The 26,960-nt window shown below is 52.7% G+C and overlaps 1 protein-coding gene across 6 annotated transcripts in view; it reads right to left on the minus strand.

Annotated features, from left to right (window-relative positions):
- The window catches only part of LOC111152589 (neurotrophic receptor tyrosine kinase 3), a 368,407-nt gene that overhangs the window by 288,957 nt on the left and 52,490 nt on the right, over positions 1-26,960 (minus strand). For all 6 annotated transcript variants that reach the window (XM_022511093.1, XM_022511092.1, XM_022511091.1 and 3 more), the window contains exons 2-3: positions 4,493-4,567; positions 3,754-3,825 (exon numbers count right to left, since the gene is read on the minus strand). In XM_022511093.1, the coding sequence (XP_022366801.1) occupies positions 3,754-3,825; positions 4,493-4,567 (147 nt within the window). The remainder of the gene's footprint in view (positions 1-3,753; positions 3,826-4,492; positions 4,568-26,960) is intronic.

Consider the following 26,960-nt stretch of genomic DNA (forward strand, 5'->3'; position numbering starts at 1 on the left):
TCAGCAAACAATCCAACTTCAGCTCTCCAATCAGATGGAAACAAAGGGTAAGCTCGTCGGCTGAACTGTTTGGGTCCTTTCTGAAACTTACGTTGTTGTGAAGGGTTCTAGAGCAAGGGGACTAAGTGGAGAGAACAGGGAATCCATCGGGGTTCACTTCTTGGTAGTCAAGGAAGGAAGACATGACAGACTGCAGGGAGAAGTATTCCAGAGGCCGGAGAGGTGGACAGCACAGCAGAACAAGTCCATGATTCTTTCAGAATAAAGTCACGATCAGAATCATCATCCAGGCCAACTGGTCCCCCGCTCTTTGGTTCTATTATCATCCACACAAATCGCAACGATAGTTACCGTCGTTATTAGCGACTGCCATTTCTGAACATTGACCATTTACTTGGCACTGGGCTAAGAGCTGTATCTGCCTCTGGTCACTTCATCTTCCCCACATCCCCTCCGCAAAGGGGGCCCCGTTATGGCACCCATTTTGCAGATTGGCAAATAGAGATTCCAATTATCCACTTGGAAAATCCTTCTCCTTAAGAATCATTAATCCAAAAATCTTGAAGATCAAAGAAAGGATCTGAAAGTCAAGGAGATTCCAGTCTCTCAGACAGGCTCTCCCTTGCTGTGTATGAATCAAAACTTCTCTTTCTCACGCTCAATAAAGCACAGAGAACACCAAAGCAGCCAAGAGAAGATGGGTCCGTCGCTCATAAACCTTGAAGATGGACACAAGAGCCCTCGTCCCCAGCCTCCTTCGTGACGGACAACTTGGCCTTAACATCACTGGTTCCTTTTCTGGCCCGAGGAGGAAGCTGGCATGAGTAATGCGAGAGCAGCTTAGAAGTGGGGGACAGCCGAGCCAATCAGAACAATCCGGGCAACCTGACACCGGTACAGGGGGTGATGATTTCACTTCCTGCTTCTTATTCTGTACAGAGGGGACAAGAAAAGCCTTCTCAGCCATCACCCTAAAAAAAAACAACAACAACAACAAAAAAAAAACGAAAAAGCCGCCAAGCCAGGGCTTGGCAATTAGTGTTGGAGTAAGTGATCATCTTGTGATTGCTCAGCTGGGGCCTGAAGACTCGTAACCGCATTTAGAGGACAGAAATAGAAGAGGCTGAGAGAGAGCAGAGAAACCTGGCCCATTTGCCAGGAGAAAGATGTCCTGACGCTGCCGGGAAATTCACTCGGTTGGGATTGGGGGTGTGTCTTCATTAAGCGGGAGAAGTTCATAAATAAACCCATCGATGAAGCCAGTGTTTACCCCTTGACCCCTTCGCTCCTCTGTGACCCTCAGGCTCCCCTGGAAACCCCACGGAGCCTAGGGGAGCCCCTGGACAGGTGCTGAATTTCTCCTTCCAAGCTGAGCATCCTAATGGCCCCTGATGTACAACCAGGCCCAAACTGGGGGGTAGATGGATAGTAAACCGTCCTTCTTGCCAACAGCAGCTACTTTGGCAAAAGCTGGCCCATGCTTCCAGGAGAAGACAGGGCCCGAGGTCACGGGCAAGTTCACAGCCATCAACAGAACTACTCCAACCAGACCCCCCTCGGCCCCCTAAACCTTGAGAATCTCGCAAAGCCCCACCAGCCTGTCACTGCCACCACCCCCCAGACCCCGGATCATCCCCAAGGAGACGTGGGTCACAGCCTTCTTCTAGGACTTCAAGGGTAAGTCAAGGGAATGTTCCAGGACATTCCATTTCAGAAACACCTGAAACCCAAGATGTATCCCTGCTCCCACTTCTGCGACCCAAAGAAACATGACGGATCTCAAAGTCCCCTCGACTTCCCCAAGAGCTGCGGGTGACACAGTGCCTTGTAAGCCTCTAGGTCACAAGCACCCAGCCACTGTCCTTGAACAAAGGGGACAGAGCTTCTCCCATCTGACAGCTTCCCTCCCCCATGACCCTAGCCCACAAACTGGCCTTCCGTGTGTCCTATTCTGCCCACGCAGCTGTTTCATTTGGCCCATGGGGTTGAAGGGTTTTGTTTTACATTGCCAAGCATTTAAAACTTGAGGGGTTTCCCCAGACCTTTAGCTCTTCTTGAAAGAACAGTAAGTCTGGCAGCACGAGGCCCCACGTCCACCTAGCAGCGGTCAGCTGGCTGCCCCTTCCGCAGGGGACATGTGGTCCCCAGACTCCACTGTCCCCACCTGACGGGCCAAGGGCGCTTAGCTCTGTGAACTCCGTATGAGTCAGCGTGAAAAGAAAGACTCCTCAGAGGTCAGAAGAGTCTTCCCCCGGGGTATTTTACATTGAAATTCAAATCCCCCATAAAATAAACACCTGGAACATCTGGTCCAAGGCCCTCCTCTGGTCCCAGCCACGCCTCCCGCTGCAGAGAACACACACCGGGACACACTCACCACGACGCTCGCCTCCCGGAGATGGAGGCGACCGCTGCATGACACAGTTGGGAGGGAGGACTGAAGCGAAGACTTCGGGCCCTGGGCGAGGGCCTTACGGCGTGTGCCATTTCCAGACGGAGGAAAGGACGTGTAGCACAAAGAAGGGTGGCCATACTGATAAATGCACACACACACACACGCACACACACAAACCCACACACACACCAAGCACTGAGCCTGAGAAAGCACACAGAGAACAGCGGGTGAGGCCAAGACCCGTAAAAAGAACCACTCCTCCCACCACAGTCCTCCAGAAGGCCCTTCTCTCTTGCCCTCCTCTGCCGCTACTTTCTGAGAGCTTTCCCAGGGGTCTCCGCATCTTCACAGGAGAGGCCCATCCAGCGGGCTGTCCTTCCAACAGCGAAGGCCGAGTGCCTCAGCCAGTAAAACGGTCACATGGACAGAGGAAAGACTCACCGGCACATCATTGCTCCATTTTTTCACCCCAAATACAACAGACCTCCTCTCCTTCCCCACCTGGTCCCTGCAGAATCTCTCCTCTCTCAGGGAAGGTGCCCAGTGGAGGTCCAAGATGGCCACCATCCTGGAAGAAGGGGTGACCAGAAAGCAAGCACAGCGGGTTGACGTTCCCCTGACCAGCTACCCCGGCTTCCTCTCAAGCCCACCTTCTCCCCAGGACATGGCCGTCCTCCCACTGAACTTCACGGTCCTCACGGAGAACAAGGCCTGGAGAGAAAGCAGCGAGCTCATGTGAGTCTGCCCCACAGGTGCTACCCTGAGGAGGCCCCTCTGCCATCAGACATGGAAGGGAGGGGAAGGGGGTAGGGGAGAGACGTGCAGACAAGAATCCTACCCGGAGCCACGTGGCCTGGAACCTGTCCCAAACAAATCTGTGTGACCTCAGGTACAGGGGCCTCCATTCTCAGACCCGCTCTCCAGTGAACCCAGAACCTACTCAGACATGGCGCTTGGTCTGGCCCGGCCTTCCCTCTTCTGCCAACTGTACCCAACAAAGAGCGGCACACAGATAGACACTTTGGGACCCAAAAATGGTCTCAGAGGTGTAGCATTCACATCCCGGACAAGAGGGATTTCTCACCACTAACATTCCCATAAAATTGCGAATGAAAAGCGAACAACCCTGGGAGTCAGGAGGCTCTAAGCCCTGGTTTAGGCTCGTCCTTCTGACAGGAACCTTAGAGATGCTCAAATCCCAAACACTCATTTTTAAGAGGCAAAGTCTGAGGCCCCGGCACATAGTGACAAGCCAGGCCTGGACCCCAGGTGGCCAGCTGGCTCCACTGCCCAGCGCCCTCCCTGCTGTGTGCCCCCCCCCACCCTCTCCCTGAAGCCCAGGACCCAGGTCTACTCACATGTAGCGCAAGTGGGGGTTCTTGGCAAAGGCTCTGGGCTGGATGCTCCGAAGTCCTGAGTTCTTGATGGTCCTGGAGAGAGAGAGAGAAACAGGGTCAGCAGGGCTTCCGGAGCTGAGGGACATCTGCTCTGGGTTGAGGCTCACAGGAGGTCATGGGCCACCATCCGGGCCGGTGAACTGAACGCAATTCTCCATCATCAGCATCGCAGGGTGTCCCCCGGACGGCATCTGGGCTCACCCCCCACGGGGACCTGGGTGAGGGTTTGGGATGAGCTGGCAGCTGTCCTCTCCCCATCCTGGCAACAGGGCTCCTGCTCAAGAATGGGGCCCAGCGGCTACAGGGCTGCAGCCTCCACTCCCTCCCCCACCCCAAGCCCCCCACGACCACTAGCGCTGAAGTCCCAAAGGAGGAGGAGTGGGCTGGGGGATTTTGCAGGCTCCGGGGACCATTCGTCAACCAGGGGTCTGAGGTGAGGTCACTAGCCAAGAGGCCTGGGTTCGGGTCCTGCCCCGAATCCCTAACTACAGGTGGGACCACACAGCCCTCCGGTCTTCTGGGCTGAGGGGAAATGCGAGAGAGTGAGGGGGTGGCCTTTGAAGACCCGGGCAGTCCCTAAGTGGGTGGTACCGGCTCTACTAAAAAAGGAATGGAGGAGGGAAGTGCCCAGGGCAGCCCAGGGGCAGCGGGCGCCCCACACCCACCACCCGGGGCCCCTCCCGTGGCCGGGTGCACTCACAGCTTTTGGAGGCCAGTGTAGAGCTCCATGTCCACGGCATTCAGCGTGTGCAAACCTCGCCAGTTCTCTATGTGTCTGCAGGGGAGGAGGAAAGACAGGGTTCAGGTCAGCCAGGGTCCACAGGAAAGGTACTGTCTCTAGAGCCAGAGAGACCTGGGCTTGAATCCTGGATCACCCACGTGCAAGCCAGGCCTTCTGCCACATGGCCAAGTGTCCCCGAGCCTCTGTTTCTCCCTCCGCAAGGGGCCTCATGTACCACCCACCTGGGGCAATTGGCATGAGACCCAGAGCACCTGGCCCGGGAACCACATTTAATGTCCCCTCTCTGCTCCAGAAAGCTCTCCTTTTTAAAGACTCGAAACCCAGCTTCCCCTTTGGTCTTCACAACTCAGCTTCCTTCCACTCGCTCTTGTTTTCCTTTTGGGGACTTCCTAAGGACAGCTCATTTTCTCAGCAGTCCAGGAAGGCAACAAAAATGATGTGGGTTTGAAAAGGGAGAGCGGGAGGGTAGCTTGCCGGTGGGTATGGTTTTTGAGTGAAAAAGCTCAGAAGGAGCACACACCCACTTCAGGGGCCCCCAGGGTCCAGACACTGACCGCCTGGTTCGGGTGGCCACAGCCCAACCCACCTGGAGTTCAAGAACACGGATAGCTTGATTGGGCAGATCCAAGTCCAGAAAGGAGGGGACTGGCTGGGGACCAGAGAGGCACCATGGTGTCACAGAAGTAAGGTGAGACCTAGGAGCCCAGCTCCGGCTTCAACTCTGGGACCCAAAAACCAGAGGCTTTGAGCGAGAGCTCTGACCTCTCTGGGCCCCTTGTGTCATCGTTTGCAAAGGGAAAGGGTTTCACTAGATCAGCAGCTTCTCTCCTTCCCATCACAAGGTCTCCGTTTAGAGCTTTCTCCCAAGACACCTCCTGTTTAAGGAGGCTGGTGTCGAACAGGCACACTATACATTTATTAAGTAATAATTAACTTCTCTTCTAGGATTTATTGATCGAAAATATAAATCACCATTCACCAGAGCTTTTTATCAACAGATATAAACCAGCACTAACTCTCCCAGCGGATAATCAGGTCTGGCCCTGAGCAAAGGAACTCAAAAGTTCTATAAGCAGAGGAGCTGGCTTGTCCTAGGTTTGATTACTGCTCTTTTTTTTTTTTTTTTTTTGGATATTGACAAAATGCCAGAAACAAACAACCTCCATTATAGCTCTTAGGGTCCCCAGGTTGAGAACTATCCGGCCACTGATCTGTTAAGGCCCTTCCCAACTCCAGAGCGGTGTGAGACGTTACCACTCCTCCCCATCTCTATCCCACGGAGCTCCCGGGGCCTCAGGAGAAGGCCCTCTGCTGCCCACCATGCCCTCCCGGGACCCGACGCTCCCATCATCGGTGGTCGCTCTCCACGGATGTCAAAGTACCCTCTTCAGTCATCCTGCCACGCAGCCATCCGAGGCACACTGAGGCCAGAAAAGCAGCAGCCGCCTTCCCCAGACAACCCCTCCTTGGCCCCACCACACCCGTGGCTCTTCCATCTGCCACCGAGGGAAGCCAGAGCCAGGAAGGCCGCGGGGTGGCGGTGGCCAGGGCCCCTGGAAGCATTTCAAAGCAACACAGTGACAAGGTACGCGGAGAACCCATTTTGTTCCACATTCTCTCGGGGCCCCCGCTGAGCAGCCAGACACACTGGCATCTGCTGGGGACAGGGACCAGGTGGCCAGGTCGGGACTGGATTCCAAGACCAAAGTCTTCTCCCTGGAAGCCTCTCAGCTCCAGGGCGGTTTACTCGGTCTGGTCCTGCCAGGGCAGGGCCCCTGGCACCATGTCAGGTGACAAGGAATACCAGGAGGAGTAAAATGACCTGCGCCAGTGTCCCCCACGTGTGTTCACTGGGCCAGCGGTCCAGGCAAACCACCAAGTGAATGACGCTATTCCTACAGACAACCATTCATTCCCAGGAGCCCGGCCCCAGACTAGGATCTGCTTCCGACAAGCAGCTGTCGATCAGTTGTTTAAGTAAATGAAATTGTTTTCCTTCGCCCCCATCAGAAGCCCGTAAACGTGTTTATATTTATGGCCGAGTTGTCAATCATCGGTGTATTGTATCGGTTTACCGTTCTTAGCCCTCGTGTCCTGAGGGCCCCACGCCGGCCCATCCGACGTAGGCTCACTTGGAGATGCAGCGGGACAATGAATGAACTCTTTGGTGCAAAAGGCTCCTGGTCAAGAGACCCGGGCCCCTGCCCCCACTGTCGGGTCTGAGGCTCCCCGCATGGGGGAAGAGCCTTTGCACAGCCGCTGTGCCATGGCGCGGTGAAGAGCCTGGGCTCTCCCGAGCCCCGTCGACAAGCTACATTCTGCGGGCCAAATCCAGTCCACCACCTGTCTTTGTACAGCCTGAGGGCTAAGAATAGTTTGTACATTTAAAAAAAATCAAAAGCAGAATCCTAATTTGTGACATGCGAAAATCATATGAAATTCAAATTTCAGTGTTCATATCCATTCAGTGACTGGTCTATAGCTGCTCTTGTTGTACAAGGACGGAGCTGAGCTGAGGCAGCGCGGCAGAGACCTGCCTTTTATAGAAAAAACTTGCCAGCCGGGCCCCCTCCCCGCCGCCTCCAGCCAGGCTGCCAGGACGCACATCCTGGCCCCGTCGCTACCTTTGTCCACGTGTGACCCTGTCCAGGGGACATCACCTGTCTATGCCTCAGTTTCCTCATCCGTCAGATGGGCTAATAAAATACCCGCCCCCCCAGGGTAAGAGTGACGCGAAACTTGAAAGGCCCCGTTAAAAAGCCCGGACAGAACGGCAGCTCGGGACACATAGTAAGTCCTCAGGGAGCGCGAGCCGGGACGGTTATTTTTAACCCTGTGCTTTGCAGAAACTGAGCAGTCTTTTCTCAGTTTTCAAGCTAAAAATGGCATCGCGGTTCTGCTGGAAGTTGTCATTTCTCAGCAATCATTGATAAAAACTCCATGTGGCAGGCGCGTGGAGGGGCAGTAAGTCTGTCATTCATGACCTCCAGGAAAACTGCTCGAGCAGAAATGAGGAACAGGTTCAGGGAACGCACAGCCGGCAGCCCAGGACGGCTTCTGAGGCGAAGGTGCAGCCTGCCATTTGCTGATGACATCGGCGGGGCACCTGCCAAGTCCGCCGGTGACTCACGGAGCAGTGGCTCGGTACCAGCCCTGGGGGTCAGCTGTGGGAGCTCGGTGGGCTGCTGTGTGCTACAGGTTTAAGTGGGGAAGGCAGGCTCTAAAAACATAACAAATGGGATAAATATGACCATAGGTTTGGTTTGCCTTTGTTCGTGGTGAACAGTAGTTACCTTGACCTCTAGCATGTGGTTTCTCCCTCTATTGTGCTTTTCTGGATGTCGGGGCTGTCTTCCCTGAGCACTTAATGTTGTCACTTCAAAAGCAATCGATGATGATCATTGTTTAGAGGAAGGTTCGGCACTTGAACCCTGTGGGGGGCCGTTGCTGGTCACCCCCGTTCCAGGACCACAGGCTGTGCCGGGAGGAACCCATCTCGCCATGGGAGAGGAGCTCAGAGCCATGCGGGGAACTCAGGTCCGTGTGGGGCTGCCAGATTCTGTGTTCGTCCGCTCGGGCACAGAGCGCGGACCCACGGGGATCTGCACCCTTATTCTCGGTCTGCGTGCTTTCCTCGGGAACAGGGAGGGGCGGGGGCAGAGAGGAGGCTCCCATCCTGACTGAAGCACCCCACCTGAGTCACCTCTCAGACAGCGGCGCTCAGCAGAGGGTCATCCTACCCCCCAAGGGACACTGGGAAATGTCTGCAGATGTTTTTGGTGCTCACAGCTGGGAGGAAGGGAAGGATGCTGGCATCTCATGGGCAGAGGCCAGGGATGCTCCTAAAAAAATCCACAGGTGCCCAGGACAGACCCCACAACAGACAATAACTGGCCCAGAATGTCCACAGTAGGGAAGCCCTGCCTCATGTAAGGCTTATTATGCCTGAAGATGACTAGTGAAGACTGCGTTCCATGGCTTGAAACAGCAACAGTTCTGAAAATGACTGCTTTGAGAGCACCTGGGGCGGGGGGTCTCAGTTGGCAAAGCATCTGCCTTCGGCTCAGGTCATAAGCTCCAGGTGCTGGGGTCAAGTCCGCTTCCCCCCTCTCTCTGCCCCTCCCCCCACTCGTGTACATTCTCTCTCTCCTCAAATAAATTTTTTTTTAATCTTTTTTTTTTTTAAATGACTGCTTTGCAGCAAACCCTAAGAGGCACCAGCCCAAAACCAAAAAACCTGCCTCTATAGGTCCCTGGGTCCAGGTGAGAGGAGAACATCAAAAGCTATCCCAGACCCCCCAACAAGTCAAGGGCATTCCTTGAGAGGAAACGAGGGGCTCTTTGGTGCACTGGACCATGGGCCAAGCTAGGTTACACATCCCAGAAGCAATAATGTTCTCCTCCCACCCAGCTCTGGTTGGAACCCACTGTCAAGAGTCCCCACCGCCCCCCCCCCCCACCCCCACTGAGAGTTCCTCTTGCACATGGCTTACTCCTCTTCGCAATGGGAACTGCCCCATCCAAGGAGTTAACTCAGTGCCCCGTCCCTCCCCTCTGGCCACTGCCCTTCCCGGAATCACAACTCTTCACCAAGAGCGAATGTGCCGCACTTTTCCAGAGAGACGGGAGGAAGGGAGGCTTAATTCACGGCAACGCTGAGCAACCAAACCCGAGCCTGGCTTCGGGCTGCATCTCCGAAAATCTCAGCGGGGTCTAGGTGAGCCTCTGTGGTCAAAGAACACGCCGCTGTCAGGTGGGCCGAGGTGTGCGGGAGCCAAGGGACCCTGCCTGTGCCCAGCGTCTTCAGGAGCAGGAGGAAAACCACCAGAAATGAAGCCACTCGCTAGAGCACAAGTGAAATATTAATTAAAACATCCAGGGAAGAGATAAAAATCCTTTGTACTAGAATAAATTCGACTGTGCTTTTGTACCATCGCTTTCTTCCTCCTTCTGTTTGGCTGGAGCCAATATGGAAATGAACTGGCAATCTCCAAGCCTATAAAAATGAGATGGTACAGACTGTGTGGTCCATATTTTAATTAAAAACATGTCATGTGGATATGTTTAAGAGTTGTTTATAACTCCAATATTTAAGTCCTATACATAGAAAACTCTAGAACACTGAGACATCCACCCCCTTCCATCACCAGGGGACTGAAGTTGACGGGAAGGCCCATGAGAAGGGCAAGACAGGTGTCTCCCCTCACCCAACAGAACATTCCTCATCGCAGGGACATTCGGCAAGACAGAACATTGGTTGGTGGGACCAGCGAGCATCCTTCCTTCCCTTACCCATGGCTGGCCAGGTCTGCAACCTTTCCTCCCTCCTCGCTTGCTGTAAGATCACCATCATTTTCACTCTGACTTCTCACTGCTCTTAACGAGCTGTTCTTCATAACCGAATTTTCCAGACAACTAAATTTAAATGCAAAACCTTTGCATGTTCAACTTCCTTGCTAGCTGTTTCTTTTTCCTCCTAAAATGCATTACACACCTCCTTGCCTTTTTAAGCAGAGTAGACAGAACGTGACTTACATGCCTTGATAATCTTGGATCATCATGACCAAGTGAACTAGCCCGCCGAGCTGTATCACCCAGGGACGCCCTCCCAGGCTCCTGAAGCAGGCAGAATGTGCATCCCGACCCAAATGGCCCTCCTCTGATGTGACTCCTAAATTCTAATGTTTATCGTGCCCATTTTCAGCAGCTTCATGGCTCTTCCTGTGCTATCGGGTTGGGGGCCATCAGTCCCTTACAGTGTGCTGCGACCAGGGTGCTCAGTAGCCCCTGCGAGCACAGAGGCTAAAAGCACAGGTGCCCTGGAGGCAGGCCTACCAGGAGCAGACACCAAGCTCTGGCCCCTGAAAGCTGGATGCCCCTGGGTCAGCTGCTCTCGAAGCTCTCTGGTCCTCAGTGTCCTTCCAGGAAATCCAGACGGTATGAGGATTAGAGGAGGCAATGTCTTAGCCCTCGAGACAGTGCTGACACATCACACCAGAGTGAGAAACAGCAAATTCCACCATTCTGCTGGAATCGTGGAAGTAAAAGTAAATAGAATCTGATGAAAGATCTAAGAGAACGTAAACACGCACACAAACAGGTAGATATCCGTCCTTGTCTTCTTTGTTTCTAATCCCCTTTCTGGGTAATTAAGGTGGAGGGATAAGCGAAGTATTCTTAGATTCTTAGAGGTGTAGTTATAATTCACATTTTCCTGGCCTCAGCGTACACCACTAATATTACTATCCATACATCTATTCTTAGAGGCGCATCCTGGCAGGAGGCAGCGGAAACGGGCATTTCTCGGATGTTCCACTCCAACACACAACACAAGAGCTTCAGCTAACACGGCTGTGCACAGATGCTCCCTCTCTCCAGACACCTCCCCATCAGACCTGAGGCTCCTATCCCCTTCTCACCTGAACCCCGATTCTAGGACGGAGGCCTGACCTGAAGCACGGAGCTGAGTACCTGCGGAGACTAGCCTGGGATTCCGTTTCTTAACAAATCAGCAGCAGCAGAGCACGCACACACCGGAGCGCCCGTCTGCGTGCACGCACACACACGTATACGACGAATGTGGCGTGCACTTGACTTCGAAGCCTTGTAGGGCCATAAGGAAATTGATTTGTTATCCAGGCATATTATGTCTAGTGATCCAGACAGTAGTATTAGCTTTCAATTATCTGATATGTTCAGCATTATATACAAACCGTCTGGGGCAACAGCTCCACGGAACTGAGGCACCGGGGGGGGGGGGGCGCTGGGGAAAAGCCGCACTGGGTCACACCAGCCAAGTCACCCGGCTCTCTCTCCCTTGACAGCTGTCAGGGGGATCCAAGATGCCTGGGGAGCTGGACCTGCGAGCCTGGGGAGCCTTCCTCGGCTGACAGCCCCGCATGCCAGCACATTAGCACACCAGCTCTCCAAGCAGCTGCACGCCAAGGACCACGTCGAACCAGCCCCGCATCTGGGACCCCGGGGACGGCAGAAAGGAACATTCGCATCGTGCAGTGAACAGATGGGAAACGACAGCATCTGTGTCGGCTTCCTGATCAATTCCAAAGCTCGTGCCAGGAACGGGGAGCATTTGTGCACACACCTGTGCTCCTCAGGTGCTGAGATGCTCCGTCTGCTAACAGACAAAAGATCAAGGGCACACCCCCTCTCTACTCTGATAAGAAAAGGCCTGACTCCCAGGAGTGAGATTTCCTCGGGGATTTGGTCAGTTCACAGGGAGCCCGGGCTGTGCTGCTTGGCCCCCCTACCTGGGACCAGACCGGCCAGCCCCTCGCCGGTCTAACAGCTGCCCTTCATTTGCACCACAGGCTAGACAGGCAGGTGGGCGTGGGCTGGTGACCCCAGCACGCCCACGCATCAGCACCAGAGCCATGGCCACCTCTAACCTGCAAACCACCCCTGCCTTCTCACTGGGCCCCCTGCTGGCGCTCTTCCCCATCAAGAGTCTCTAAACCTGCCCGCTCAACTCTCCGTTGCTGAAAACCCTCCACCCGCTTCCCACGGTCCTTACAATAAAATCGGGACACTGTGCCAGGGCCCACAAGGTCCTGCACACACTGGCCTCTGGCTGGTCCTATGGCCCCTTCTCTTAACACCTGCTTGTTCTCTGCACCCCCCACGCACTCTCCTGCCTGTCTTTAAACACGCCAGACTTATTTCCAACCAGAACTTCATCAAACACTTGGACTGGCTCCTTTTAAGCCCTCAGGGCTCCCTGCAAAGGTCACCTTCTCAGAGACGCCTGCTCTGGCCCCTATGTGAGCACACAACCCCCCCGCCTTTCCCTCCAGCTGCTCTCTGGCACAAGCCCCGTTCATGTCCTTCACAGCCCTTAATAACCATCTGTAATTGTCTTATTTGATTATTTGATTATGTGTCTGTCGTCAGTGTCTATAGGCAAGAACTATGACGCATGAGAACAGAGATCATATCTGTCTTACTCACCACTCGCTCACCTCCAGAATCACAAAGAAGGGCAGGTACCCCAGGATAAGTGTGTACTTGGGATCCCACCCAGGTTGGGGCTAAGCGGCCACCTCCAAGTCCCCCCTCACACCCAAGGCTTTCTATGCTTGGTGCCAGCACGGTCCTCACTCTGGGCCCTTGGAGCAGCCCAGAGGCCTGGTCGGACCCCACGAGCACCTTGAACTTGTTCCCCGAAGAGGGATGTGGCCCAAGGCACCCCATTCAACATCCCAATCAGGGATGGGTATCCTGGGGACTCACTATGGGGCCCACAAATGGTGATCCCAGAGGTCTGGGGAGGCCCATGGACCAGATCTCAGGTCTGCTGCTGATGCTCAGTGTCAGGAGTGGGGAAGTGGGCGGGGCCTCCTCTTGCCAAACAGAGAAGGAGACGAGACGGGCATGCTACTGGCCCCTGGGCACACCATTTCCATCCTTCCCTTGCCCACGTGATGATGGCTTTCAGCAGATCAGGAGGTCTCGGAGGACCCAGACCAGAAGCATGCGTGCCCAGTGCCACGCAAATGCTCAGTGACATCGGAGGGAATGAATGGATGAACGCACACATTAGGGAATGCTCAAGGTGAGGGACAGCAGAACTTACCCACCCAGCACCCCATCAACCTCCCGCAGGGACCTCCCCCCTCCCTCGACCCCTCTCACCTTCTCAAGGACTCATTCATCTTTTTTCTTCCTCTCTTGTCTGGACTCTCATTTTCTCTCTACTAGATTTTCCCCTCAGCATATGGACATGTTCTAGAAAAGCCCCTTTAAAAGGAAAATCTCCTTCCCACCACACCCTCCTCCAGTGACTGACTCATGTCGCGACATCTCTCCGTGGCCCACGTTTTCAAGAGGATCCATCTCCCCCTGCAAGCCTGACTTCCTTCCTCACCTCCCTTGAATTCTCCAACCCAATTAGTCTTCGGTCCTGGCTGCTCTAGGGAAACTGCCCTGCCAAGGTCGCCGGTGTTGCCCATCCTGGCAAACTCCCCAGACTGCTCCGCAACCCTGTTACTCCGTCTCTCGGGGGCATTTTACCTGGTTAACCACTCGCTCTTTCTTGAAACATTCTCTTTACGGATTCCTGAACTTTACCGTCTCCTGGGATTCCTTCTACTCCCCTGGCTACTACTTCTCAGTCCCCTCTGCAGGATCCATATGCTTTGTCTGAACCCTAAATGTCGGTATCTCCCAGGTCTTCCGCTGGGACACCTTTTCCCGGCCACGCCGTGGTGATCTCGCCCACATGCTGGCTCTGAACAACACCTTACACGCCCAGAGCGTCCAAAGGTGCGTCTCCGGTCAGATCAGTAGGTCCAACACCAGCGCTTGGCTTTCCTCTCCATCCCAATAAACGGCACCGGTGTCACCTGGGCGTCGAAGCCAAGCTTCAGCACTAAGTGCTCCCTCCCCTCCCGCAATACCCACACCTGAGCTGTCCGTCTCCACAGAGACACCAGCTCTGTCCCCTCCCCACAGCATCACCTGGGCCCAGGCCATCGTGACCGCTCCCAAAAGGCCACTGCCTCCAAGACGGGACCACTGCTGCCACTCTGGCCTGACTGCAAACCGGTCCTTCACTCAGAAGCCGGAATGAATTTTTTATAACATATCTAATCACGCCCTCCTCCCCACGGCACCCACCCTCCAAAATCAAGCTTCCAGGAGCTCTTCCCACCCTTACGAAGAACTCCAGCCTCTACCACGGGAGTGAGGTCCCGCATGTCTGGCTCTGGCGTCTCCTGCCTCAGCTCGAACGAACCGACCCTGTTCACTCAGCTTTCGTCTCAATGGCCTCCTTCCCATTCTCCAAAACACCAAGCTCTCCCCCTTCTCTCAGGGCCCTGGCACTTGGTTTTGCACTTAAAAGCACATGGATTCTCCTTAAATGTCATCTTCTCGGAAAGGCCTCTCCTGACCAAACTAGCCACAGTCATTCTCTATAACCTTCGTCCAGATCAAGTGTTCTCAAAAGCCAAGGGCGGATTCTGTCTCCCAAAGGACATCTGGCCATGACTGAGGGCTTTTTTGACTGTCACGACTGGGAAGGTCTCGTGGGTAGAGGTCAAGGATGTTACTAAAAATCCTACAACACAGGACAGGGACAGCCTCCTCGGAACAAAGAATGATTTGGCCCAAAATGACAACCGTGCCAAGGCTGAGAAATGCTGGTCTAGAGAGTTCCTTTATGCCACTTGGCTCAATCTGTCATTCCCTCATGTACATGCTGAGTGTCCACAAGACTCGGCCCAGTTCCCTGAACAGAATAGAAAATTCGAATGAACGAATGAATAAAGGACTTTCCTTCCTCAGGACCTGAGGACCTTGTGGCATGTTGCGAAAACCCTCTAATTACTGAGGTCGTGATAGGACCGGCATTTTCTCCAACCATTTGAAGAGACTAAGGTATAAATAAGTAAGCTATGTCCATGGGGTTGGGGGTATAGGGAGTGGGGGGTGGGTCAGAACTCCATGGCCCCTAAGAGACACTCTCCTCTTGTCTGCAGATGAGAGTCAAACTGCATTGATCATAAAACCTCCAATCCTCACCAGACAACTCAGCTTTGAACTAGGAAAGAAAGAAGAAGTCTTTGATGAACCGAAGAAACAGCCCGAGGCAGGGAGAGACACATTGACTTTGACCCTTTCTCCCCAACGGAACTTGGAGGAGAAAGTCTGAGCGAGAAGGAGAGTCTGGTCCAGGCCAGAGCAGCTGGCTTGAAAGTAATCCAATAGAGCAAACACTTTGCCTAAAATCGGCTGGCCCCAAGGGTCCTGAGAACGCTGCCCTTCGGGTGGCCAATTTCCTTAGGAAAATATGAAATGGCCAGGCCACCCTTTACTGAATTATAAAGCACTTATCACTTCTTTAATAACTACCCACATGGAGGACTTAATTCACTCAATATGGAAGTTATAAAGGCGAACCAGCAAGTGAGCATTGAGCTCAAGTACACTGCATAAAGACTTATGAGGGCAATATTCTCCCCTATTAAAAGGGTAGATTTCCTCACTGCAACTCTGCCTCCAAGTTAATGCGGAAAAGTCGCTCCAAGGCCCGGGGCATTTTCATTCTTCGAGGGTAATTCCAGGTCCCCTGGACAGGAGGGAGTCCTTGACTTTGCAGGAATGATTATCACCGGACCCGGAGGGTGTCAGAGCGATTCGTCAAAGTGACCATCAGAAAGACGAGATCACACTGGTGGTGCCTCGCGCTCCGGGCACAGCACACCAGAATGTCCCGGCACAGCACACCAGAATGTGAGCAAGGCACGGAGCAGAAGAGAGGACGGCAGGATGGGGCAGAGGGGTGGCCTGGGAAAGGCCTGCAGAGTGGGAGGCTGCGGGAAGGGAGGAGGCACCGTTCAAAACGTCAGCGCTGGAAGGGACACTGGCTTGCAATGGAGCCCAACAGGGAAGGCATTAACAGCATTAGCCCTTGTAATCTGGAAGCAGACCCGCCCCGGAGTTCCTTAAGGTTCCAGAGGTTTCCATGTAGGGGGCTGGAGAGATGGTCTCCCTCACTCGGTGAAGGAACTCGGCTTTTTCTCCTGTTAATTTTTCTCTTCCTCGCTTTGGCTTGGTGAGCAGTTTCCTTCCCTCCGGCCGTAAGCCGTCTGTTCTTCTCCCCATATCCTCCCTCTCTTGGAAGGCATCTCTCTATTCACATGACTTCAATTACTGCCTAATTAGAGATTATTTCCAGTTCAGCTCTACCCGGGACGCCCCACTTCTCCCCCTCTCCTGTAGTTCCTGTTCCCACCCCACGCATTCCCCTGGGCTCCCCAAGAGCAAGCATGGACAGACAGCTCGTTCTCACCTCCCGGATTCTCCCAAACTACCTCTTCTGAGTCCTCCCTGATTTGAAACATCGCGGCAGAGCTGCTGCGCACATTTCAAAGGATGTGCGACACCAGGGGGCTTGCGATGGCTCACACAGTTCGCTGTGTTTAGAAGGAATCAGTGGATGAGCAGACAGAGCTGTGATTGATTAGTGATGTCTGCCATGGGCACAGGACAGGAAGAGAACATGGGAGTGCCATCTATTAAGCACATCTATCCGAGAAGCGGTTTGACATCTCTCTCTGGCTCTCGTTCTTTCTTAGATTCAAGACCTGCCAATCCCTCCTCCAAGATATTCCCAGTAACTCACTTGCCCCATTGGAGAGAGCCTCGTGCCCAGAAAGACATTACCCCCCTTATACCAAACTTTTTGGTTTCCAGCCTATGAGCTCTACCTTGCTTGGGGCTCTATATTCTCAATGATGACCTTGAACATATCCTTCATAGGCTCAAGGCTAACAACACCCAGTGGCTAATAGATGTCTAGCACTCCAATCCGAAACTTTCTTAAGGAAGGATTCATGCTGTGGGAAAGCCTATCACTGAAGGGAAGGGTCTATGTAAAGAGCCATGGACACTTTGAGGACAGAAGTCACTTTTCCTCTACCTGTGCCCCACCCGTCGCACCACTGAAATGCCTCCCTGAGGCTCCAATCCAGAAGCAGAGAGGAAGGGGACTTGCTGCTAGGACCTGCCAGAGTGGCTTTGATGACTCTCTCTCCCTTCCTCCCTACACCCATCCCATCCCGCTGTCATGGAAGACAAAACATCAAGCAGCGTCAGGGAGGTGTGCTGTCGTCGGCAGAGAAGCCCGCCTGTCAGGCCTCAATTTCTTCATCTATAAAGTCGAGATAGTGATGCCGGTTTCATGGAAGCATCACAAAGATGAACTGAAACAGAGTTTGTAAAAGATCTAGCACGTTGTTTGGGATACCCTAGAGCTAACCCTATGTTGATTTCCCCTCGAAAAACAAAAGCAGTGTGACATAGTAAGAAATACATTTGGTCTCTGCTCTCCTTTCCTCGCACGTAGCTCCTAAAACCCCTGCAATGTCCAAGGTGGTAAGTGTCTTTCTGTCTGCTAATAAGGTGACCAGTGTTTGGGGGCTCCTGGATAGCCTCAGGCTGGGGGCTGGGAGCCAGGGGAACCAACCATAACCACAGGGTCCAAACGGTCAGCTCCATCCGACTGGAGGCTAACTTCCTCACCAACGGCCAGGATCTCATCAATTACACGCCCATAAAGAAGCCTCCATAGAAATCCCAAACAACAGGGTTCAGAGAACTTCCGGTTTGTAAAAACATGGAGGCACTGGGGGGCGGGGGCAGTGACTGAAATGGCCTGGGACCGTCGCGCCCTTCCCCCATGCCTTGCCCCGTGCATCCTTTCCACCTCGCTGCTCCTGGCTTGTCTTCTTTTATAATAAACTGGTAATCGATCGAGTACACCATTGTCCTGAGTTCTGTGAGCCGCTCTAGCAAATTACTGAACCCAAAGGGGCATCCGGGGAAACTTCGACCTATAGCGCGTTGGTCAGAAGCCCAGGTGACAATCTGGGGGCTGGTGCAGTCTTGCCGGACTGTGCCCTCGCTGCAGGGTCTGACACTAACTCCCAGTCCAGAGTGACAGAACCAAACTGGATTACAGGACACCCACTCGGTGTCGGCAAAGAACCAGAGAATTGGTTGGTATGGGAGCAGGTCACACATTTGGTGGCCAGAAGAGAGGCGTCGGGAGTAGAGAAAAAGAAGAGAGTTTTTCTTTGCACGCTGTCCCTGGACTGTGCAGGGTCTGAGGTTGGGAACTGGGGCCTACAGAGAAGGCAGAATGACATAGCGGGACGAGGCGGTGACCTGACTATAGTGTGAGACCCTCTTCCCATCCATCCCCACCGCCTGCTCTTTGCAAGTTGGACACACAAAGCCCCCGCTGCAGGGAGGGTTCCTCTGGCTTCCTTGGAGCCACCGCCTTTCCCTGCCAGCCCCAGGGCACCCAGGGTTTGCAGAGCGGCACACCCAGGGGTTCCGACAGCCGTATCCTCCTCTTCCCTCCGCCAGGCTTTCAGCAAACCGCCCTCACCCAGCTGCGGCCGTCAGCCAACCAGCCTCATCCTCCGGTCATGGTGCATGACTCCTGTGTCCTCGCTGGTATACGAATGCGACCCTGTCACCTCTGCATCCCGGCACTCCATGCCTGGCTTCACTCAGAAGAGCATAAATTCCTTGACAACAGAATCGGCCACATGCTATTGCCTTGGGTCCCCTCCTCCTCCCCGTGCTCACCCTGTGCTCCCGGCGACTCTCAGCAGTCCCTCCTTTTCTCCTTTTTCTTTTCGTTTTTTTTTTTTTTTTTTTTTTGAGACTTATTTATTTATTTGACAGACAGAGATCACAAGTAGGCAGAGAGGCAGGCAGAGAGAGAGGAGGAAGCAGGCTCCCCGCTGAGCAGAGAGCCCGATGTGGGGCTCGATCCCAGAACCCTGAGATCATGACCTGAGCTGAAGGCAGAGACTTTAACCCACTGAGCCACCCAGGTCCCTCAGCAGTCCCTCCTTGAAACGGGACCAGGGCTGGGGGTAAGGGGGCGTTCTGTCCTGTGGGAGGGAAGAGTTGTCCAGGGGGTGTGGCAGGGCCAACATTCAATGTCAAGTGTCAGAGGCGCATAAACCACAGAGCCATGGATGGAGGCAGATGGACACATGCTTCTCAGACCTCCTCTGGAGAGTCCTGCTCAGACCACCACCCTTACCCCCACCCTTGCTATGTCACGAGCACCCCGGCTGTGCTGTCACAGAACCAGGGCTGACCTAAGGAAAACCTGATAGAGCACAAACTCAGGCCCAAACGGGTCTGCCCAAAGGGCTGGCTCAGGGACCCTAGGGCTCCTCCCAAACCAGGTCCTTAGCTCCTGGGCCCAGGTGCCGGGATGGGTGGGGGAGCGGGAGAAGCTTCCGGGAGGAGTCAGGTGGCTGGAGTACTGGGGGTGCTCACTTGGGGGGCTCAGGACCACAGATATTTACCCACTGCTGTGGGACAATTTCACCAATTTAACTTCCCGGCCTTAAAGGGTGCGCACTGGCGAGTATCAGCAACGAACAGAGACTGTGCTTCCCACAGGACACTCGTGATCCTGTCTTATACTCTTTGACAGGCCTGTCTCCCCATGAGACTCTGAGATCCTTGAGGGCAGGGACTGTCTTTTGTCTCAGCATCCCCAGGGCCACACGGGCCGCCTGGTTCCTTAAAAGCCCTCAGTACACTTGGCATGCATGCAGCAGGAACTGTCCCCTCCCGAGCCCCTGGAGGGAGAGCTTTTACTATCCTGAAAGTGGCAAAAGGAGGCCCCAGGCACCATCTGGGGAGTCCCCTGGAGGGACAGGAAAGGTGAATGCAGCGAAGACGCTGAGGGATGCCCAATTAGGGGGCCGGGGGACACACACCCACTGGCGGCCGACTCTCCACACTGGGAGTACTGGACATGCCAAGGTCAAGGTGGTACTCTGCCTCCAATTCCAACACCTGGGGAACTTGGGGAAGCCAGCACTTGGCCTGCATCCCGCAGACATTCCTCCTCTGAAGGCTAGTAGGGGCGAGGTTCCCGGGGGCCCTTAGGGGCTGGCCGCAGAACAGGCTCCCACCCCCCAGCGCAAGAGCACAGGAGGGAAGGTAGTGTTGGCGCCCAAGGAATGAGTGTAAGGGAAAACCCACAAGCTGGAGAGGGGAAAGCTGTGGCCAGAACATACTGGGGATTTTTCAGGTCACACCCTGACCGCTCTCTTCTCGTACCACACACAAGGAGAAAGAAACGCAGAACCCCTGGCTGTAGGGTGAGGGTAAACCGGCAGCATTACTGAGCACTGACCAGGAGCCTCTGGCTCACCCAGACCTGATGCTCTCACCACGAGGAAGGTTTATGGCCAGAATCCTGTTGCACAGCCAGCCGGAAACACCCCAACCCCACAGGCTCATCACAAGCCTGGGTTGGGGCTGCCCAGCCCGGCCTAACCTCAGCAGCGCGTGGGGCCTGGAACTCCGCTTCTTCCCTTCATTTATAAACGTGCAGCTGCCTCCGCCCGGTAGCTGGTACACCTGGGGCGGCCTCCTGCTGCGTGGCATCCCGGCCCCCGTGGGCACCTAGTGTAAGTATTCACCAGCATGACGAGGTCTGTACCCCGGGCCTGCCACTCCATGCAGGGCTGGGACAGGGGTCCCGCCCAAGTCCTGGCTGCTCAGCTGGACCCCAACAACCCAACAGCATGACGGCCTCCCTCCCCCGGGGCACGGGCTCGGATCCTGCGCACACTTTCTCGTCGCGCTCTTGCTGATAACCAACGGGACCGATTTCAAACTGGGTACACTCCTATCTACCCCTCGGAAGCACAGAATCAATGACCTTGTGTTGACAAGAGCACTGCTGCCCAGACCCCCCCCCCATATTAGAGGCCACAGTCTGCCATCCCAGCCCCGATCAGACTCAAGGCCCCACGTCCTACCCAACAGAATCCATGGGAATGGGAGCGCTGACTATACTCTGGGGACCGGCGCAGCTGTGTCGGTGTCCCTTAGACCTGAGCTCACTTGTCCCCAGCTTTCTTCCTTTTCTCTACCAGTAAGCCACCGGGAATTCAGAATGCCTAATAGCTGTGCCTACCACCCGTGGGTCCCAAGGGCCCTGTCCCTGGGCTCTAACGGGGTGAGGCCATGGCAGGGCCCCTCAAACCACCCCCCACGTTCAAGTCAAGAAGGCAGAGGCCAGGGCAGTGCAGCACTAACATCTCTTAACGGGCAAAGACTGCACGGCCGCTCGTCTTCAGCTCAGACCCTGGGGGAAACCATGTGCCAAGCTACATGTGAGCAGAGGGCCCAAGCTGCCAACGAGCCCCAAGGACAACACTCCCGGCCCACGCCATTGGCACGCGGGGGTGGCTCTGGCCAGCCCACCGTGGAAGAGATGACGCTTCAATCTGTGTCATGGAAGCCACTGCTGACAGGTAGCTTGGGGTCCCACAATTCAGAAGAGGAGTCCAGGACACCACCATGCTGGGCTTTTTCTTCATGGAAACCACTTGCCTGCTGAAGTCCCCTGGGTCCGCGCACCAGGGGTCCCCCGGAAACAAACCTCTGCGGAGGGCAGGCTCTTCATGCGGGTGGCAGCTTGCTAAGACCCGCGTGAATGGGGCTTTAACTTATTCTGACTCTCTTCGTTCCTCTCTTTGTAGAACATAGCCAGTCTCCAGGAGGTCTGGATTCCTGGAAGGGGACTAAGCGAGGGCTGGTAAATGCAAAGTCGATTTGCGCTCCAAGAGAGCCAGGGGTCCACACGTGGCCATTCCCAAATACCTCTGAATGGCTTCTCCCCGGTGGAGGACCACTGCCCAAAACCGGCCCAAACCCTCCCCCTGGTCTGCACCTCTTGCCTTCCTAGTGCTCCCCGAAGTAATCTCACCCAGGGCAGGGAGGCCGTGGGGTGGTCTTCCTCGCACCACCCCATTCCCAGTCTGCTCGGTTTCTCCCAACCTCGCTTCCGTTGGCCCGTTCCCCCACTTCGCTGGCTCTCTCTCGCTGCCTCTCCCTTCCCTCCCTCAGCTGCTCTCCTGCCAGCGGGTTTGTGCCGTCTGAAACCATGGCCAGCGGCGCCTGACAGAATACCCCATTCTCTAAGGCAGAAACCTCCAAGAGCCCAGCGAGCGAGTCAGGATCTCTGAAGGCCAGCCAGCAACCCCCCATGGATGGTTATCTGGGGGACTTACAGGGCTAAAGGTGCACTTTTTGCTAAGAGATCCACTCACGCTCATCTACAGAGTGTCTCAAGCTGGGCCCCAGGCGGGTCCCTCCCCCCGAATTCTTCAGAGGTCACCTCTGTCACTGGTCCCCCCCACCTGCCCCACAACGACCGGGATACAGCGCTTTTCCCAGAGAAGACGCCGCTGCCTAGAAGAGTGTCCCAGGTCTGCAGTATGGCAACCAACTGTCTTGGAGACCTGTGTCCCCAAGACCTGTGTCCCCAAGAGACTGAGCAGGTCCCATGGGCCCGGATTCAGCACAAAGGTGACAGCCTAAGCCCAAGACCGCAAAGGTAAAGACGAGAGACTAGTACTGCCGATTCCCAAGGAAACAGGATTAGGTGGAGGCTGGATCAGGCTCTGGAAACCCTCAGGAGCAAATACCATGTGTCCTGGCTGTGTTGATTTCCCTCCAACCATCCCACTCTGTGCTGCTGCCTGACTCCCAGCTGCTGGCACCTGCATCGCTTTGTCATGTTAAAAAGGAGGCCGTGGGCTCAAAATGGAGTCACTTGTGCTAAATACCACATCAGCAAACCAAGCCTTAATACTTAGCCTAATTGCTCTTTCAAGCCCCCAGGAATGTGACTTTGAACCAGCTAACCTGGAATTTTCTGGTCAGCTCTAGGTGGTAATCCACTGATAGACAACTTTTCTGCTCTCCTTAGGAGGGGACCCTGGCCTAAAACAATACATTCTCTGCTAATAGTCTCCTTTTCTCCATTCCACTTTGCCTTTAAAAGCCTTTCTTTTCTGCTGCTCCTTGGAGCTATTTGCTAGATGGGACGCTGCCCGAGTCATGAATCATTGAACAAAGCCGAGCAGATCTTCAAATTTACTCAGTAAAATTTCTGTTATTCAACAGATTTGGAGGCAGTGCCGGACTGACGGAGACTTCCAACGGCTTCGGGAACAGAGAGAAACACAGGCATGGTACCCTGGGGACACTCTGAGTTCCCAGTCTTTCTTGTCATTTCTGAGAGTCGTGTGTCAGTCCGCTCTCAGATCTGGGCTCTGCCCTCTTTGCACTGAGCTCCTGATCTAATTGACCGTTCAGTCCCCAATTCCCAGGATTTTTGAGTACAAAACCCCAGCACTTAATTCCATGCCAAGACCCACGTGGGAACCATCAGGGGCAAGTGCGGAGCTCCCTATCATGCCGGGCTTCAGGCCATGGTCCCCATTTGTTGAGGTCTGTTGGTTTAACCCTCTCCCCAGTCTAAGGCTCACGGGAAACACCAGTGGCGCACATCGGGCCTGCCATGGACCTGTCCGGAGTAACTTCTAGACCCAGGTCCATGGCTCTGCCCTCAGATGTCACCCTGGGAACTGCTGGTGCTTTAATCTGCAGCTTCCCATTTGCTTGAAATCTTTCCCCAGACTCTACTTAGGGGACTGGTAGTGGCAGCCATGGTTCTCTGCTTGTTTGTCCCCATTCTCTGAGGTCTGCTGGTTCAGTCCTCTCCCCAGACCCAAGTTCTTCGATGACTGTGGAGGTCCCAAGTTCTGTTTCCGGGGTCACTGTTTGTTTCCGCTAATGCACATGGGAGGTAAAGGCTAATTGCTAATGGGGATCTCAGAGGGCAAAGTGCTGCTGAATTGGTGGGCACAGGTTGAGCATTTAAAAGCTGTTAGAGCATTCGCTGCCCAACCCAAAGACTCCCCTGTTAGGAGAAGTTGGTCGCAGGACGAGTTTGACTGACACCAGGCCGCCTGCCAACCTCAAAAAACACGTCCGTGCAATCCAGCACACTGTAAAACACCACACAATCCCCAATCCTGAGGCATATCCTGCTTAGGGACTAATGTGGTCTTGAGAAACCCAAAGGCTAGCTAAAATAAAGAAAGAAATACGGCTGACCCTGGAGCAACACGGGTCTGAACTTGTGAGAGTGGACTTACATTCAGATTTTTTTTTACAGTCCAGTATCATAAATGTATTTTCTCTTCCTTATGACTTCCTTGATAACATTTTCTTTTCTCTAGACTACTTTGTTGTAAAAATATAGTCTATAATACATCCCAGATACAAAGTATGTGTTATTTGATTGTTTATGTTATCAACATAATGTTTATGTTATCAACATGATGTTTATGTTATCAACATACGATGACCAGGTTTCTGGTCATCAATGGGCTATTAGTAAATACATTTGGGGGAAGTCAAAACTTATACACGGGCTTTTGGCTACAAAGGTGGTCAGCACCCCTAATCCCTTTGCTGTTCAGGGATCGACTATAATAATAAAAAAATGGGATCCTTAATTTCCAAACAATCAAACTTGCCATCTTTCAGCACACGTTCTTATTTTATTTCTAAAACCTGCAGTCCTGGAAGCTGTGAATATCTACAAAAAGGGCACAATCTTACTAAAGACAACTCAGAACTACAATGGCCATTAGGGGGACATTCCAATTGGACAAGATCTTTTACTTAAGAACTACACTTGAAAGTAAAGACGCTCATGACAAGCAAACAGAATGGGATACCTATTTTAATTGGTATGTAGAAGCGTCCAGAAGGCTTTAAGAGTCTGAAAGAACTTCATTAAAAAAATTCATTGTAAAAGGCTAATGAAAATAAACACACGAGATCATAAACAAAAGTCCACCAAATCATTAGCTTTACAGCTACAAGGCCAGGCATCTAAAAAGATGCCCCCCCCACCACCATCATACTCCCTTAGGGGTCCATCATCAAAACACTGGCCCAGACATCAGTGTCTCAGCTGTAATCAACTGGGACACTCTAAAAGAGATTGTCCTCAAGGCCTTGTGCAAATTCTTTAACCACCAACTCCAGGGGCCCCTCCCCAAACTGACAGGACTCTGACAGATTCTCTGGTGAACCTCTATGTTATTCCCTTAAAAATCTAAGGAAATCTAAAATTGAAATTAATGAAAAACCTTGCCAAATTCGAGTAAATATCAAAGTTCTACTTAATTGGGTTAACAATAAGCACTTACAAATTGAGTATTTCTAAATCTCAGAAATATAATAGGAACTAACCCAACTGCTTTTCAGAGTCACGTGATCTAGGAAGACATTCGGTATTAACACTAGTTTAAGTTCGTTGGTTTCATTAAAATAGACATGTCTTTAGAGTTATCAGCATCTAAATTTTTTTTTTAATTTATTTAACAGACAGAGATACTAGTAGGCAGAGAGGCAGGCAGAGAGAGAGGAGGAAGCAGGCTCCCTGCTGAGCAGAGAGCCCGATGCAGGGCTCGATCTCAGGACCCTGGGATCATGACCTGAGCTGAAGGCAGAGGCTTTAACCCACTGAGCCACCCAGGCACCCCTAGAGTTATCAGCGTCTAATATAATACTTTTATCCTATCTACATTTACTAATCAAATAAGTTCATGTTATCTCTGTTACAGAATTTGTCAACAAGAAAAAGAGCTTGGTACAGTGGCTAACTTTGTCTAATGCCTCATGAAGCTTTTGTGGGTAATTTGAAAATAACTGTCAAGAGCGAGAAAACTGAATACATGTAAGTAGGATAAAAAAGGTTTTAGGTAAACTTTTTAAATAGTTTCTCCACATCTTTTGGGTAACCCGAAACCTTAAAGTTTTGCCATGTTAAGTCATATAATGAGTTAAGTTAAATGCATTGGATGTCCAGATCCTTTCCAAATAAGGTAAAATACTGAAACATTAATTAGTAAAAATAGGCTTATCCATGTTTTGCTTCCAAAGGAACCAAAGATCTTTGAGTCTACTGGCAAACTGTATTATGCACACTGAGAAAAGCTCATTTCTAGAAATCACAAAAAAAGTACTCATAAGCCTGCCAATTCAAAGAATGCTAATGGAAAGGACAGTTCACAATTCTTTACTTCTTAGTTAAGATTCCTTAGGGTTAAGAATTCTAACTCATATATGTGATCAGCCAAAGCAATCTTGAGAAAGAAAAGAGCTGGAGGTATCATACTCTTTCATTTCAAACTATTCTACAAAGCTACAGTAGTTGCAACAGTGTGGTAATGGCACAAAAACAGACACAAAGATCAATGGAATAAAACAGAGAGCCCAGAAATACAACCACACTTACAGGATCAGTTAATCCATGACAAAGGAGGCAAGAATATACTACGGGAAAAAGAGTCTCTTCAAGAAACGGTGTTGGGAAAAACTGGACAGCTACATGCAAAAGAATGGAACTGGACAGCTCTCTCACTCCATAAACAAAAAAATAAATGCAAAATGGATAAAGGACTTGAAATTAAGACCTGAAGCCATAAAACTCCTAGAAGAAAACACAGGCAGTAAGCTCTCTGACATCAGTCTTAGAAATACTTTTTTGGACCCGTCCCTTCAGGCAAGAACAACAAAAGCTAGAACAGACAAATGTGATCCCGTCGAACTGTAAAGCTTCTGCACAGCAAAGGAAACCAAGGAGGAAACAAAAAGACAACCTACCGAATGGGAGGAGAGATGTGCAAACTACACATCTGATAAGAGGTTCATATCCAAAATAAGTAAAGAACCTACACAACTTAATATCGAAAAAATCTGATTAAAAAATGGGCAGAGGGGGGGCGCCTGGGTGGCTCAGTGGGTTAAGCCTCTGCCTTGGGCTCAGGTCATGATCTCAGGGTCCTGGGATTGAGCCCCGCATCGGGCTCTCTGCTCAGCAGGGAGCCTGCTTCCTCCTCTCTCCCTGCCTCTCTGCCTACTTGTGATCTCTGTATGCCAAATAAATAAATAAAATCTTTAAGAAAAAAACGGGCAGAGGAACTGAACAGACATTTTTCCAAAGAAGACATACAGATGGCCAGCAGGCATGTGAAAAGGCGCTCAACAT

The sequence above is a fragment of the Enhydra lutris genome, unplaced genomic scaffold (genome assembly GCF_002288905.1).
Source record: "Enhydra lutris kenyoni isolate GAN:26980312 unplaced genomic scaffold, ASM228890v2 scaffoldscaffold29, whole genome shotgun sequence".
NCBI lineage: Eukaryota > Metazoa > Chordata > Mammalia > Carnivora > Mustelidae > Enhydra > Enhydra lutris.